The 12,978-nt window shown below is 38.5% G+C and overlaps 1 protein-coding gene across 2 annotated transcripts in view; it reads right to left on the reverse strand.

Annotated features, from left to right (window-relative positions):
• The window catches only part of SORBS1 (sorbin and SH3 domain containing 1), a 129,213-nt gene that overhangs the window by 20,604 nt on the left and 95,631 nt on the right, over positions 1-12,978 (reverse strand). For both annotated transcript variants that reach the window (XM_083364622.1, XM_083364621.1), the window contains exons 18-19: positions 4,879-4,944; positions 4,391-4,492 (exon numbers count right to left, since the gene is read on the reverse strand). In XM_083364622.1, the coding sequence (XP_083220748.1) occupies positions 4,391-4,492; positions 4,879-4,944 (168 nt within the window). The remainder of the gene's footprint in view (positions 1-4,390; positions 4,493-4,878; positions 4,945-12,978) is intronic.

The following is a 12,978-nucleotide window of genomic DNA, read 5'->3' on the forward strand; positions in this document are numbered from 1 at the left end:
ATTGTGAAATAACTAATAATCTAGATTTCCCTCATCACAGAAAATTCATACAATCCATACTGTAGACATAAAGCTTACTCTTTTGCCTGTGAATGTTTTACTAAAACCCTAACGATAAATAAAATTGTTGTTTATACCAGTGGCTCTCAACCTGTGGCCCGTGGACCCCTGGGGGTTGCAATGTCATCATAGAGGATCCATGAAAGCTTCAATAAATGTTCTGATTTTTTTGCAGTAAAATCTGAATGAACAAATGAGTAAACAAATGAAAGCAAGACGGAATGGGAAAAAGAACAAAATCTTAATTTTTAATGTTTGTTTTGTAAAACTTGGCTTTTTTAACCTATTGCCTCAATTAAAAACAATCGGAGGAATAAATCGACTATGAGAGTAGCTGTCTGATGATGAACAGCTGCGTATTTCTGCACACACTAAGAACATGCAAGTGCATGGCAGTGAATGGCAGAGAGGAAGCCCGTGACATTTCTTGATATCGCACAGTCAGTCAGAGACCTTGAGGCAGAGAAAGCCAAGTCAGTCACTGTCAGTGTGAGTGAGCGTTTGGACCAATTTTGTAATTGTCTTCGATTTTTATTAACCGTTTGGTTATCGTTCATTGTGGGGCTTTTTTATATTGCTGCAGTGGATTTCATGACAGCGCATTTCGATTTAGCCTCAAGATGGACTGCTGGGTGAATTTGAAATGTAAGGGGACTGATATTAATGAGGGTGCATCTTGCTCAAAGCAAAGTGAGGCTTCCAGTCACTTTAAAAAGTATTGCCATTATAAGGTAAATGTAAAGGTAAAGGTTCCCCTGCACATGTCATTTCCAACTCTAGGGGCCGGTGCTCATCTCTGTTTCAAAGTCAAAGAGCCAGCGCTTGTCCGAAGACGTCTCCGTGGTCATGTGGCTGGCATGACTAGATGCCAAAGGCGCACGGAACGCTGTTACCTTCCCACCGTAGTGGTCCCTATTTTTCTACTTGCATTTTTACGTGTTTTCGAACTGCTAGCTTGGCAGAAGCTGGGACGAGTAACAGGCGCTCACTCTGCTATGTGGCACTCGGGATTCGACCCGCCAAACTGCCAATCTTCTGATCGACAAGCTCAGCGTCCTAACCCACTGAGTCACCGCGTCCCCTGCCATTATAGTAAGGAATATCTGTTGACTGGCTTCACATGTACAGGTCATGAGGACAAGCAACTATCACAGTGAGTGTTGTGTTAATGAGGTACTGTCCAATGAGGCTATGAAACCGTCAAAACTGAAAAGACATCTGGATACAAAACATAAGGCACATGCCACAAAGAACATCATTTTTTTAAAAAGCAGGGAACGTGCATTTTGGGAAAGTAAGAAAATGGTTAAAAAAAAGACTGCAACTGATTGTAATAATGAAAATGTAGTGAGGGCCTCATTTGATTTTTCTCAACTATGAGCAAAATCCAGAAAACAGCACACTATAACTGAAGAGCTTACATTACCTGCTGCAAAAATCATGGTTTCTACGTGGATCAGCAAGCAAGCTGCCAAGGACTTTTCCATAATACCTTTGTCAAATGACACAGTTAAGAGGCAAATCGATGGTTTGTCAGCCAATATTAAAGGAAGAATTCACCTATCCCCCTACTTTGCATTGCAACTGCACAAAAGCATGGACGTAACAGACTAAGAGACCTTAGTGGGCAATGTTAGGTATCAGCATGACAGAAAAGTTTTCGAAGACATACTTTTCCTTTCCTTGTTGGTAGATACTACAGCTGAGGAAATATTCACCAACTTAAACAAGTTTATAACATCTCATGACATGGACTGGTTGAAAAGCATTGGAATTAGCACAGACGGTGTGTGAGGAATGTCTAGAAAGCTTACTGGGCTTGTAACACGTATTAAGGAAGCCATGCCATCAATGACCTGGTACTATTGTTGCAAACATAGAGAAACCCTAGTTGTTGAAAAGATGCCCCAAATCCTAAAGCAGGCTTTTAATGTATCAGTCAAAATTGTAAATTTCATTTAAAAAGCAGATCACTGAATTCAAGACTTTTTGTACAACTTTGTGAGGATATGGTCAGTGAACATCAGCAATTTCTGATACACTGTGATGTTCGTTGGCTATCAGGAAAAGTTTTGTTTTGCTTTTGAGAACTGAGAGATAAGATTATTCCTAATGGAGAAGCAGTTTCATCTCAGCAATCATTTGACAGATTTTTTTCTGGTATTTAAAGGGTGAAGAAAAGGTTGAGAACCACTGGTTTATACCACTTTGTGACAGCAAAGCCACATTAATAGGAGAAACTATTTCTAGGGAGAAAAACTAGATCTCCTACCTTTGAAAAGTGAGGAAATGGTATGGCTATAGTCTACAGGAAATCCATTTGAGTCCTCCTATATTGAGCATTTGCTACTCTGAATGGCAAAACACTGTAGGGGTATTATCACTGCACTGGCCCTGCACCACTTTAGCCTTCTTATTCTGGGGAATTTTACAATCCACTGCCCAGTCAAAAGCAATTCTATCTGGCTCCACACATGACACAGGGCATATGCTAGATTTAATATTCAGTTCATTGGAGATAGTGATCTGAAAATGCAGCTTTTCTGGATCCACCAGCGTGACTCTCTCCACTGCTACCAATTGCCCGCCAAGCACAATTTAAGGCTATGTTTGTTAATTCATCTTTTTTTTTCTACCTACAATCAGGAAACTCTCAGCATGTTACAAATCCAGATAATAATAATATACTCTGATGCTGACCTTAATGCTCTGAGCAGCCTAGGGCCACCCTACCTTTAAGACTCTCTCTCTTTCCCAAAAGCCCACCAGGAGAGGCCCTTTATAAATTCTCTGCCAGTTGCCAATATCTGGGACTGGAGAAAATTCACCTCAACTTAAGAGGTCAGAGATGAATCTCTACTGCCAAGCTTTTAATGGTTAATTGTTCAATGTTAATCAGTATTATTATATCAAAATTTCTATTGTTGACTTCATCTGTTCTTAACAGATGAAGTTTGGAGTAATGTTTTATACTCTGCATCATTTACTGTTAGAATCTGCTTTAAATGCTTGCCCAAAACAAAAAGACAAGGATAAATTCAATCATCACTAATTCATTTAAAAACATCTCTTTTGAATCACAATGAATTCAAAGATCATCATGATAGATGATTACCTAAGTTTATAAAAACTAATCAAGGCAAGTTAAGCTCCAACCTTAAGCTGCAGGGAATGTAAACAGCTGACAAGCTATGATTAACCTTACCTTTAAAATTTTTGAGGACAGCTATTTTTTAAAAAAATTATATGCTTAAAATTAATCAAAATATGGCGTTTAGGTTTTAAAACTAAATTGAACTTCCAGAAGCTGGAAATAAAAACAACTTGGTAATATATAAAAACAAAATAGCTTCTGAGATGCTGGTTAGGGGAAGACTGACTGAAAAAAAAGTAAACATGCATTTAAAAGGCGCTATTTTACAGGGTCAGCAAGATGGTCATATTACACTTACAAGGACAAAAATTCTGAATGAATAAGCAACAGACTTCCATTCAAAAGGTTTCTGAATGGCTGTGTTCACTTTGGCCTATATTAAATCAGAAAGTAAAGGAAGTTCAGCTTCAAACAATGGATACAGAAGCCCCGGGTACCCTGATAGTTCATTACAGCCTTTCCCCACCAGCCCTTTGTCTCATGTGGAAACAGGAAGGATTCAATGGAGTACAGGAGGTGGTGAGCAATGGTGAGGTTTCCTTTCAATGGACAACAGATTGTCCCAACTGCCAAAGTGGAGCTAGGAACCTCCTGCCATACAGACAGCAATGCCAGTCATTTCGCAGATTTTATAGATTTTTCCTCATTAGAAAAAATGAAGCAGCAAGAAGGAACTTCAGACTGGATATAGGAAGGCTTCCATATCACGGACATTGCCAGGAAGCAGTCAACCCTAGCAAATTAAGAAAGAAGTCTTCTATTCAGTCACTGTTGGAAGCAAAGTTGGGAATATTATTTCCTTGGGCTGGCTCTGATTTCTCCTTCAGCAGAGGATTACCTAACTGGGTTTCCTTATTCTTAAAATCAGAACTTTTGCATTTCTGTTGAATTTTATTTTTATCTGCTATTAGCCTTCCTCTGCCTCATGTTGCCCTGTTGTCTGGTTGTTCACAGCAATCACCATCACCAAACAGAAAATGGCAACAGAAAGAAGAGAATGTACAGAATGAGCTGGACCTAGTTTAGGATTGTATCTAACATGACTGTTACATGCTACTAATTATACCGACTACCATAACTGGGGAATGGTTAACATACTATTGCTTTTAAGAACAGGTGATATCCAGCAACATCTCTGCTAGAAAGTTTAGAACTAAAACAAGCAGCATGAGATACCTTCAGTTGCTTTTGATCTGGGGCTTTATAAAGCTTCTCCATTTTGTCTATTTCTGCATCTAATTCAGTATGATAGAGGCAGTGGTTTTTTCCTGGATCAACCTGGTTAAAAAGGAAAAGTTGGAAAGGCTGAAGACTTAAGTCTGACCCTTTTAATATGCCATATATAAGACAACATTCCAATACTCTCTTATGCATTAAACTACGGTTTAGAAGGTTCACTGCTGAATTTTTCAAGATCAATTTTATCCTAATTTTTATTAGAAAATAATTTAAAATGCATTCTTACCAGAAAAATAACTACATATCACAAAAATAAAAAGATGCTCTGATCTAGCGAAGATTACAATATTTTGGGGTTGCAGTCCATCACATATATAAGTTCAATTAAATTCAAAGCACTCCAATTCAAACACTGCTACAGATGAAAGATAAGCTCTAATACACACACAAACAACTATATTGCATACATTATATATTCAAATTACCTTTCTATCCTCTCTAGTAAGGATAGAGCAATCTCCAGGAGTATAATCCCATATCTTTTTTGGAGGCTAATGGAAAGCAGAGGAGGAAATGAGGAAATGAAGATAAAGACATCACAGAGAATATGGAAACTCAACTAGTGCAGAAAGAGTATATTGGGGGAAATTGTGTCAACATCAGAAATAAAAAGTGAGAAGAAAGAGAAAGTAAACCTGCTCTAGAACAACCACAGATTTTAGCAAGAAAACTGTGTAGTCTTGATCTGGTTTGCTTGAAACGACAGCTTTATAACTGCTACCAATCTCTCTGAGCCTCGTAGGAACAGTAGTTTTAACAAATACAGTTTGAAAGTTGAATCTTTTCTCCATAAGCTTTACCAAATCTCATCCATTGCCAACATTGAATTTTTTGATGAATAGTTCTAATGCTTACTGAAGTCTTTACAATCTACTGTAATACTGCTACTGTAAAAAGTCTTTTGTTTGTTTGTAACCTTCAAGTGCATCAAAGGGCAACAATTTTTGAAGCAAGGTACTTCAAATGGGTTAATTTACAGCATCCAAAATCTAGGACCTATTACTCCTATGGGACTGAAATTTGGAAAAGTTGTGGTCCCTTCACTGATGCGGTCAGCTACAGTCAGGTGATCATCATTTCCACTGCTAGCTTTGCCCAAGGAAATCAATGGGGAAGCCAGCAGGAAATTCAAAGTTCCAGGCGAGTAAGGGGCTTCTGCCAGGTGGGGAAGGAGAGGCTACACGGAGGGATGACATGCAGGTTGGGAGCTGCATGGCAGTGATAATACAGATTGGTTAGTGTTGGGAAGGCACACAAGTTATAGGAAAGTATCTCTGAAAACTAACATCAAATTATATTTTAGTCCTTTTCTTGAAAGTATAAAACATTCTGGGAAAAGGATTAGGGATTTATAAATGGGCATCAAATTCATGAAAGCCATGAAAAATCATTCCAAAAGATAATCTCCACTTGGACTTTTCTTTCTTTCAATCTCTATGTGTGCCTTCTTGTCAGTATTGACTTTTGGACAACCACCTGGACAAGTCTCTGAAGTTTTATTGACAAAGTTTTGCAGAAGTGGTTTGCCATTGCCTCCTTCCTAGGGCTGAAAGAAAGTGACTGGCCCAACATCATCCAGCTGGCTTTGTGTATAAGGTGGGACTAGAACTCATTATCTCCCAGCTACTAGCCTGTTGCCTTATCCACTACACCAAATTGGTTTCCCCCACATATTTTCTAAAATTACATAGTATGTAATAGCTGTCCATGGAAGTAAATATAATCATTGATAGATTTTACCATTTTCAGTTGGCATTCAGTTATTCATTTTGCCTCAACAGTTTTAAGTTATGAATTTTACTGCTGGCATAACTTTGTGCAATAGATTAATTATCAACTTTATTATTGAAAATATCAGAAAACCACAGCACATGTTTCTTGGATCAATCACATTTAAAAGTGTATGAAATTATTTTGGATGAGGAATCAACCAAACAGCAAAGAGCTTTGAAAAACTGTACATTGAATAGTTTTATTCAAATCTATTTTCTATTTTTTAGTTATATTAGCAAAGCTTTTCCCCCAGTTTGCATTGGTGTAGACACATATCCTTTTGGATAGAACTAACAAATATGAATGTTTGAAGTTTTTTGTTCTCCAATTTGTTTATTTACTTTTCTTTCTGTCAATTTATATGGCTGCCCATCTGGCAACAGTCACTACCTATCACTAACATCTATTAAAAGCTCAAATATAAGCAAATGAAAATAAATATTTCAAATAGTGGTTGGCAATTCCCTCAGTTCTCCTTTGCCTCTTCAGAAGACAGGGACAATATGTGTCATCCTTCAGGCATTTAGCATTTTACCAAGTTCTTCAGAGTTTGAAAAAGTGAAATCAACAGGCTCCTTAACTGTTTTTTATGCAATTCATTCAAACTTAAAGAGATTTAAAGTCATTAAAATAATAAAATTTCCCTTGGTCTCAACCTGGAGTTCTGTACCTTCAACCTGCACTTCATACTGTATTTTCCTGGTGGAATATACAGTATAAGGAATTTTAAAAAATTGTTTATGAACTATAATGTTATGTTTCCATCCAGTTTCTTCTAGGAGGTTAAGAAGGGGTCTTACACAGGGGACCATTTCATCTTATGATTTGGCTTTCCTAAATAGTGGATGTTCTTATGTAGACTAATTCAGTTACATTCAGTTAAAATATCCAAATACTATTACTTTGTTCCTTGAACAATGGGATGCTGGGAAGCTTTCTGCACAGCAGTACAGAATTTTATATATAGTAAGGAAAACTACTCTGCTTATACCAAAGTGCTTAAAATGATAAAAGAGAAGCTGAGGCTCGGCAGGTATCTTTCAGAGATACAGTAATATGGACAATATTTTTGCACACAACACATGGACTGAGAGGGCTGATGGGGAGGTGGGTATGTGTGGATTTATCTGCATTAAGTCTCACAGCTGGGACAGAGAGATGTCTCTTCATGCTGTAGATAGTCATTCACTAATGAGCATTTTACTGCTTCAAAAATATTTGATGCCTCAACTCAACTCCAGTCTCGACATGCACCTTGGACTCACATCTCCTTGTGCTTTCCTGACTGTACTCTGTACTGCTTATCTCCTGCAAAGTTTGCTTGGATTTTTTGATGCTGGAATGATTCTCAACCTTACTCTTTCCTGGCCTTTACTGTTCTTAAGCCTTAAAGTAGAAAAAATGTTCTGTTCTATATCTGTCAGAACCCACTTTGAATGCTGTTTCTACTTCTGAACATCACACTTTTAAGAAGAATTTGGAGACACAACTAAAGATAATAAAGGTGATCAGAGAATAGTAAACTCAATTGTGCAAGATGAACTATGAGAACTGAGTATGTTAGTAGAAGACAAAACTATGGATATCATAGCATTCTTCAAATATCTAAAATGAAGTCAGATACAAAAGTCAAGTACATTTTTAATCTTATGCTGCAGATTATGGAAGTTGAATAGTAGAAAAGGGTAGTTTATCAATGAGATCAAATTTGTTGAAGTAATGGCTGGATATATATTTGCTTGGGATGCTCTACTTTCAATTGCGACAATAAGCAATAATAGACTAGACTAGACTACACTAGACTAGAATAGAATCTGGAAGGGACCTTGGTGGTCAAGCAGGAGAACCTATACCAGTGATGGCGAACCGCTTAGAGACTGAGTGCCCAAACTGCAACCCAAAACCCACTTATGTATCATCGGGTGCCGGGTGGGCATGGCCCATCGGGTGGGCATGGCTGCAGTAATAACGACAGTGGGTGGGACTAAAAGTTCAATCAATCAATTCCAACTTTGCGAGACAAGCTGTTCCACTGGTTGATTGTCCACACTGTTAGGAACTTTCTTTTTAATTCCAGGTTGCTTCTCTCTTTGATTAGTTTCCAACCATTGTTTCTTGTCCTGCCCTCTGGTGCTTTGGAGAATAATTTGTCCCCCTCTTCTTTGTGGCAGCCTCTCAAATACTGGAATACTGCTATCGTCATCCCTATTTCTTCTTTTCTTTAGACTAGCCAAACCCAAGTCCTGCAGCTGTTCATATGTTTTAATTTCCAGGCCTTTCATCATCTTACTTGCTCTTTTCTGAACTTTTTCCAAGGTCTCAACATCTTTTTTGTAATATGATGACCAAAATTAGTTGCAGTATTCCAGGTATGGTCTCACTAGGGTTTTATAAAGCGGTACTAATACTTCACATGATCTTGATTCTATGCCTCTGTTTATATAATCCAGGATAGTATTAGCTTTTTTTGGCTGCTGCTGCACATTGCTGGCTCACAGTCAAGTGATCGTCCACTAGGATTCCAAGGTCCCTCTCACAGTTACTGTTTTTGAGCCAGGTCCCACCTAATCTGTACTTATATCTTTGATTTTTCCTGCTTACATGTAAAACTTGGCTTTTCTCCACATTAAAACTCATTTTGTTGGATAAAGGCCATTGTTCAAGTATGTCAAGATCTATTTGAATCCTGAGCTTATCTTCTGGGGTGTTGGCTATTCCTGCCAGTTTAGTGTCATCTGCAAATTCGATGAGTTCCCCTTCTATTCCCTCACCTAACTCATTGATGAAGATATTGAAGAGTACTGGGCCTAAGATGGAGCCTTGTGGTACCCCACTGCTTACTTCTCTCCATGTGGATATAGTACCACTGAGGACTACTTATTGAGTATAGTTTGTTAGCCAGCTACAAATCCACTGGTGATGTCCACAGTATTTTGCTGGTCTATTAGTTTAGTCACTTTATCAAAGAATGAAATAAGATTGGTTTGACATGATCTGTTTTTAACAAACCCGTGCTGCCTACCAGTTATAACTTTGTTTGCTTCTAGTTGTTCGCAGATGTGTTTTTTGATACCTTTCTCAGGATCTTCCCAGGTATTGATGTTAGGCTGATTGGTCTGTAGTTTCCTGGGTCTGTTTTTTTCCCTTTCTTGAAGATGGGAACCACATCAGCCCTTTTCCAATCCTCAGGTACTTCCCCGGTGCTCCAGGATTTTTGAAAGATACGGTGCAATGGTTCTGAGATAACATCTGGTACCTCTTCAGAACTCTGGGATATAATTTGTCGGGTCCTGGTGATTTTTATTTGTTAAGGTTGGACAGGTGTTCTCTTACCATTTACTTGCTCATTTTATTTTTTGCTTCTAGTTTGTCTTTTGCAATAGTTTTTTTGGTATGTTGGGCTATAATTTCTTTTTGTGCGAAGACTGATGCAAAGAACGAGTTAAAGCTGCTCTACTTCCTCCCTACTGTCTGTTATTTCCTTGCCATATTCTCTCTTTAGTGGACTTACAGTTTCCTTGACTTTTTTCTTCTTATTAATATGTTGAAAGAAACCTTGATTTCTGTTGTACGTCTTTGTTCATTCTGAGCCTTTGCTTTCCTGACTTCGTCTTTGCATCTTCTGGCTGTCTGCTGATAATCAGCCTTAGTTATGTGTCCCTCTTTCCATTTTTTTGTACTTGCCCTTTTTGTCTTTCAGTTTATCTGAGAGATTTTTGTGCAGCCATGCTGGTTTCTTCTTGACTTTGTTTTTCTTTTTCAGTTGTATTGTGCTAGACTGGGCTTTTATGAAAGCATTTTTCAGAGTTTCTCATGCTTCTTGAGTTGTTTTCCCCTTTAGGGTTTTCATCCATGGAATCTTTCCTAGATTCTCTATCACTTCATCTCTATTAGTAAGAATTAGGTCCAGTATAGCTTTACTTCTAGTTCCCTCCTCTACCTTTTGGATGACAAAGTTGTTGGCTAGGTTGGTTAGGAATCTGTTTGATCTCCCACTCTCTTCAGAGTTTGTCTCCCAAATGGTATCTGGGTAGCTGAAGTCTCCCATTACTAATGTGATATGTTTCCTACATACATTTGTTAACTGGTTGGCAAAGAGTCCACTTTTTTCCCCTTTTATATTGACCCATATAGATTCTGGAGGGCTTTTATCTCTGATCATGTGCATTTCTGTAGATATGTAGTATTCTCTTACATACAGTGCAACTCCCCCTCCTCTTTTTGTAGATCTGATTCTTTTGAATAATTTGTATCCATCCATCAGTCCATTCCAGTCATGGGTTTTGTCCCACCAGGTTTCTGTAATGCCAACTATGCCATACCCATCCTCGTGTACTATTGCTTCTAGTTCATCCTGTTTGTTCCCCAAGCTTTGAGCATTAGTATATAAACATTTAAGACTTTTATATCTGTCCATGAGTATGTTTCCTGGATCTCCTGATTGTTGTTTGATTTTTTCCCCTCATCACTGCCTACATTTGTTTGATTTGTTTTCTTGGGATTTATGATTGCTTTTGTGTTCTAGAGATTCTAATAATTGGTCACCCTTCCCCCTCAATTTTAGTTTAAAACCCTTCTAATGAGTTGGTCAGTCTTTTTCCGAGTACATTTTTCCCTGTTTTTGTGCATCCCATCCCTTGCCAAGAGTCCTTTGTTTAGGAAATGCAGTCCATGGTCCAGGAAACCAAAGTTTTCTTGGCGACACCAACCCTTTAGCCAGCGGTTTATTTCTAGAATTCTTTTTTCCCCTCAATGGGTGTTGGCCTTTTATTGGGAGTACTGATGAGAACACTACTTGTGCTCCTAGCTCCTTAACTTTATTGCTTAGTTGCTTATAGTCTCTCAGTATTGTGCTACTGAGTCATTATATGATGCTGAGATTCTATTATTCTTATGCAGAAATAAAATATGGGAAAGCAAGTGAAGCTTTTTTGGGGTTTTGCAATGGTACTGAGTTTGAACAAAAGAATAGCTGAAAGGGCAATAAAGTTGCTAGTTTCCTTGTCCACAACTCTAATGAACTCTATTATCCTTTCTCAAAAAGCAGTACTGATGCCATTTGTCATGGCTGATATGGAGCTGGGGAATGGGGTGTTTCAAAGAATGCTGTTAGCTATAATTTGGCTCAGCAGTTCGTTTTCAAGCTTTTTGCCTTGCATTCATCATGGTAATCTGACATAATTTTCCTCTTATATCAGTGATGGCTTTTTTTCCCTGATTGAAAATTCAATTCAATTTCACTACTCTTCAAAAGTAACAAGTGGGTTCTGGACAAAACAAATTAGAAATCTGATTTCATTTTATTTACATTTACTTAAAAATAAGCCAACAGGATATCCAGAGAGCACTTGCTAAAAGTCTCTTCCTTGAAAGAATGCCATTGAGAAAGGCCCTGGGGATAAGCCTTCTTGATCAGGGCCTCTCCTTCAATGGATATCTGATACTCCTCCACTTTATTGCTCAGACCAGATCATAAAAATATATGTCAATTAAGAAGGCAAAATAACAAACCCTTGTCTTACTTGAAAATCTTATCCATGCATTGCATTTTTCCCCAATACCAATTTCAGAAATAAAAGCAAACAGCAATTAAAGGAACCAAATGCCTCCATTTGGTCAAGGAATCAATAAGAACTAAGCGTCCCAATATGATTTATACAGAACACTGTTTGCGTTTTCTTGGGTTGTTATTTGACAAAAAATTGCCACTATATAAAAATAAATAAGATATTAGATAAAGGAAGCATTACACCTAGATTGTACTGGATGATTCTGGGACAACTATGGTCTTGGTCAAGCTCTATGTACACTGTCTTCACCTTCAGAGAAGAGAAGCAGTAAGTCAACAACTAATTTTCACCAAATAATTTTTTCAACTATTGAATTGCCTTTTGGAAGAAACCTTTAATTGGTACATATTACTTTGAAAAATAGATCCCACATAAAATTCATGCAGTCCTCTCATGTAAAGCCTTCCGTAACCAACAATTTCATTCAATACAAGACAAAAATGAGAACTTCAAAATGAGAATACTTTCCGATATTCTCCCTTTGAAATTGTTAGCAAAAACAAAATATTGAAAAGCATATGAATAGGAAAAACAAGGTAACTGAATTTACACCTCATGGTTGTAGAATCAAATTACAGCTTGAAATGTAATTCTAGAAGACCTTTAGAACAGGGCTTTTCAACCAGAGGTACATGTACCACTGGTGGTACATTGGCACCTGGCAGGTGGTACGCTTATGATGGTTTGTAAAGCACTGTAAAAAAAAGTGTAAAAGAAACTGTAGTGTGGGGATGAGCTGAAGTGGCAGCAATGCAGCACAGGCCTGTGGGAGAGTCAGCTGAAGCCGTGGTGTTGCTGCTGAGAGCTTAGGATCTGCACTGGGCTCCAGCTGGCTGGTGTTCAGGAAGCTGTGCTCAGCCTGGGGAAAGGAATCAGTTGAATCCACACCAAAGACAAAAGAAGCAGGATGGGATAAACATGTCTGCAGGGTGTTTACATTTGGCCCGGGCCACCCTGGAGACAGCAAGGGGCCGGCCCACCCCAGCTTGCAAAAGAAAACATCAAATTCAGTGGGCCAGAAGGCAGCCCAGCCACCACATCTCTCCGTTTCCTTCTCCTCGTCCCCTGGGCATAGTCACTGCTCCTCACCATAGCTGGGGCAGGACTTGTAAGTGCCTCTGTCCTGCAAAGCAGCGTTCCCCCGGTGCTCCCGCCCACTGCCATGCCGGCAGCCCCAACTAA

Source organism: Vipera ursinii (assembly GCF_947247035.1).
Source record: "Vipera ursinii genome assembly, chromosome: 5".
NCBI classification, from domain to species: Eukaryota; Metazoa; Chordata; class Lepidosauria; order Squamata; family Viperidae; genus Vipera; species Vipera ursinii.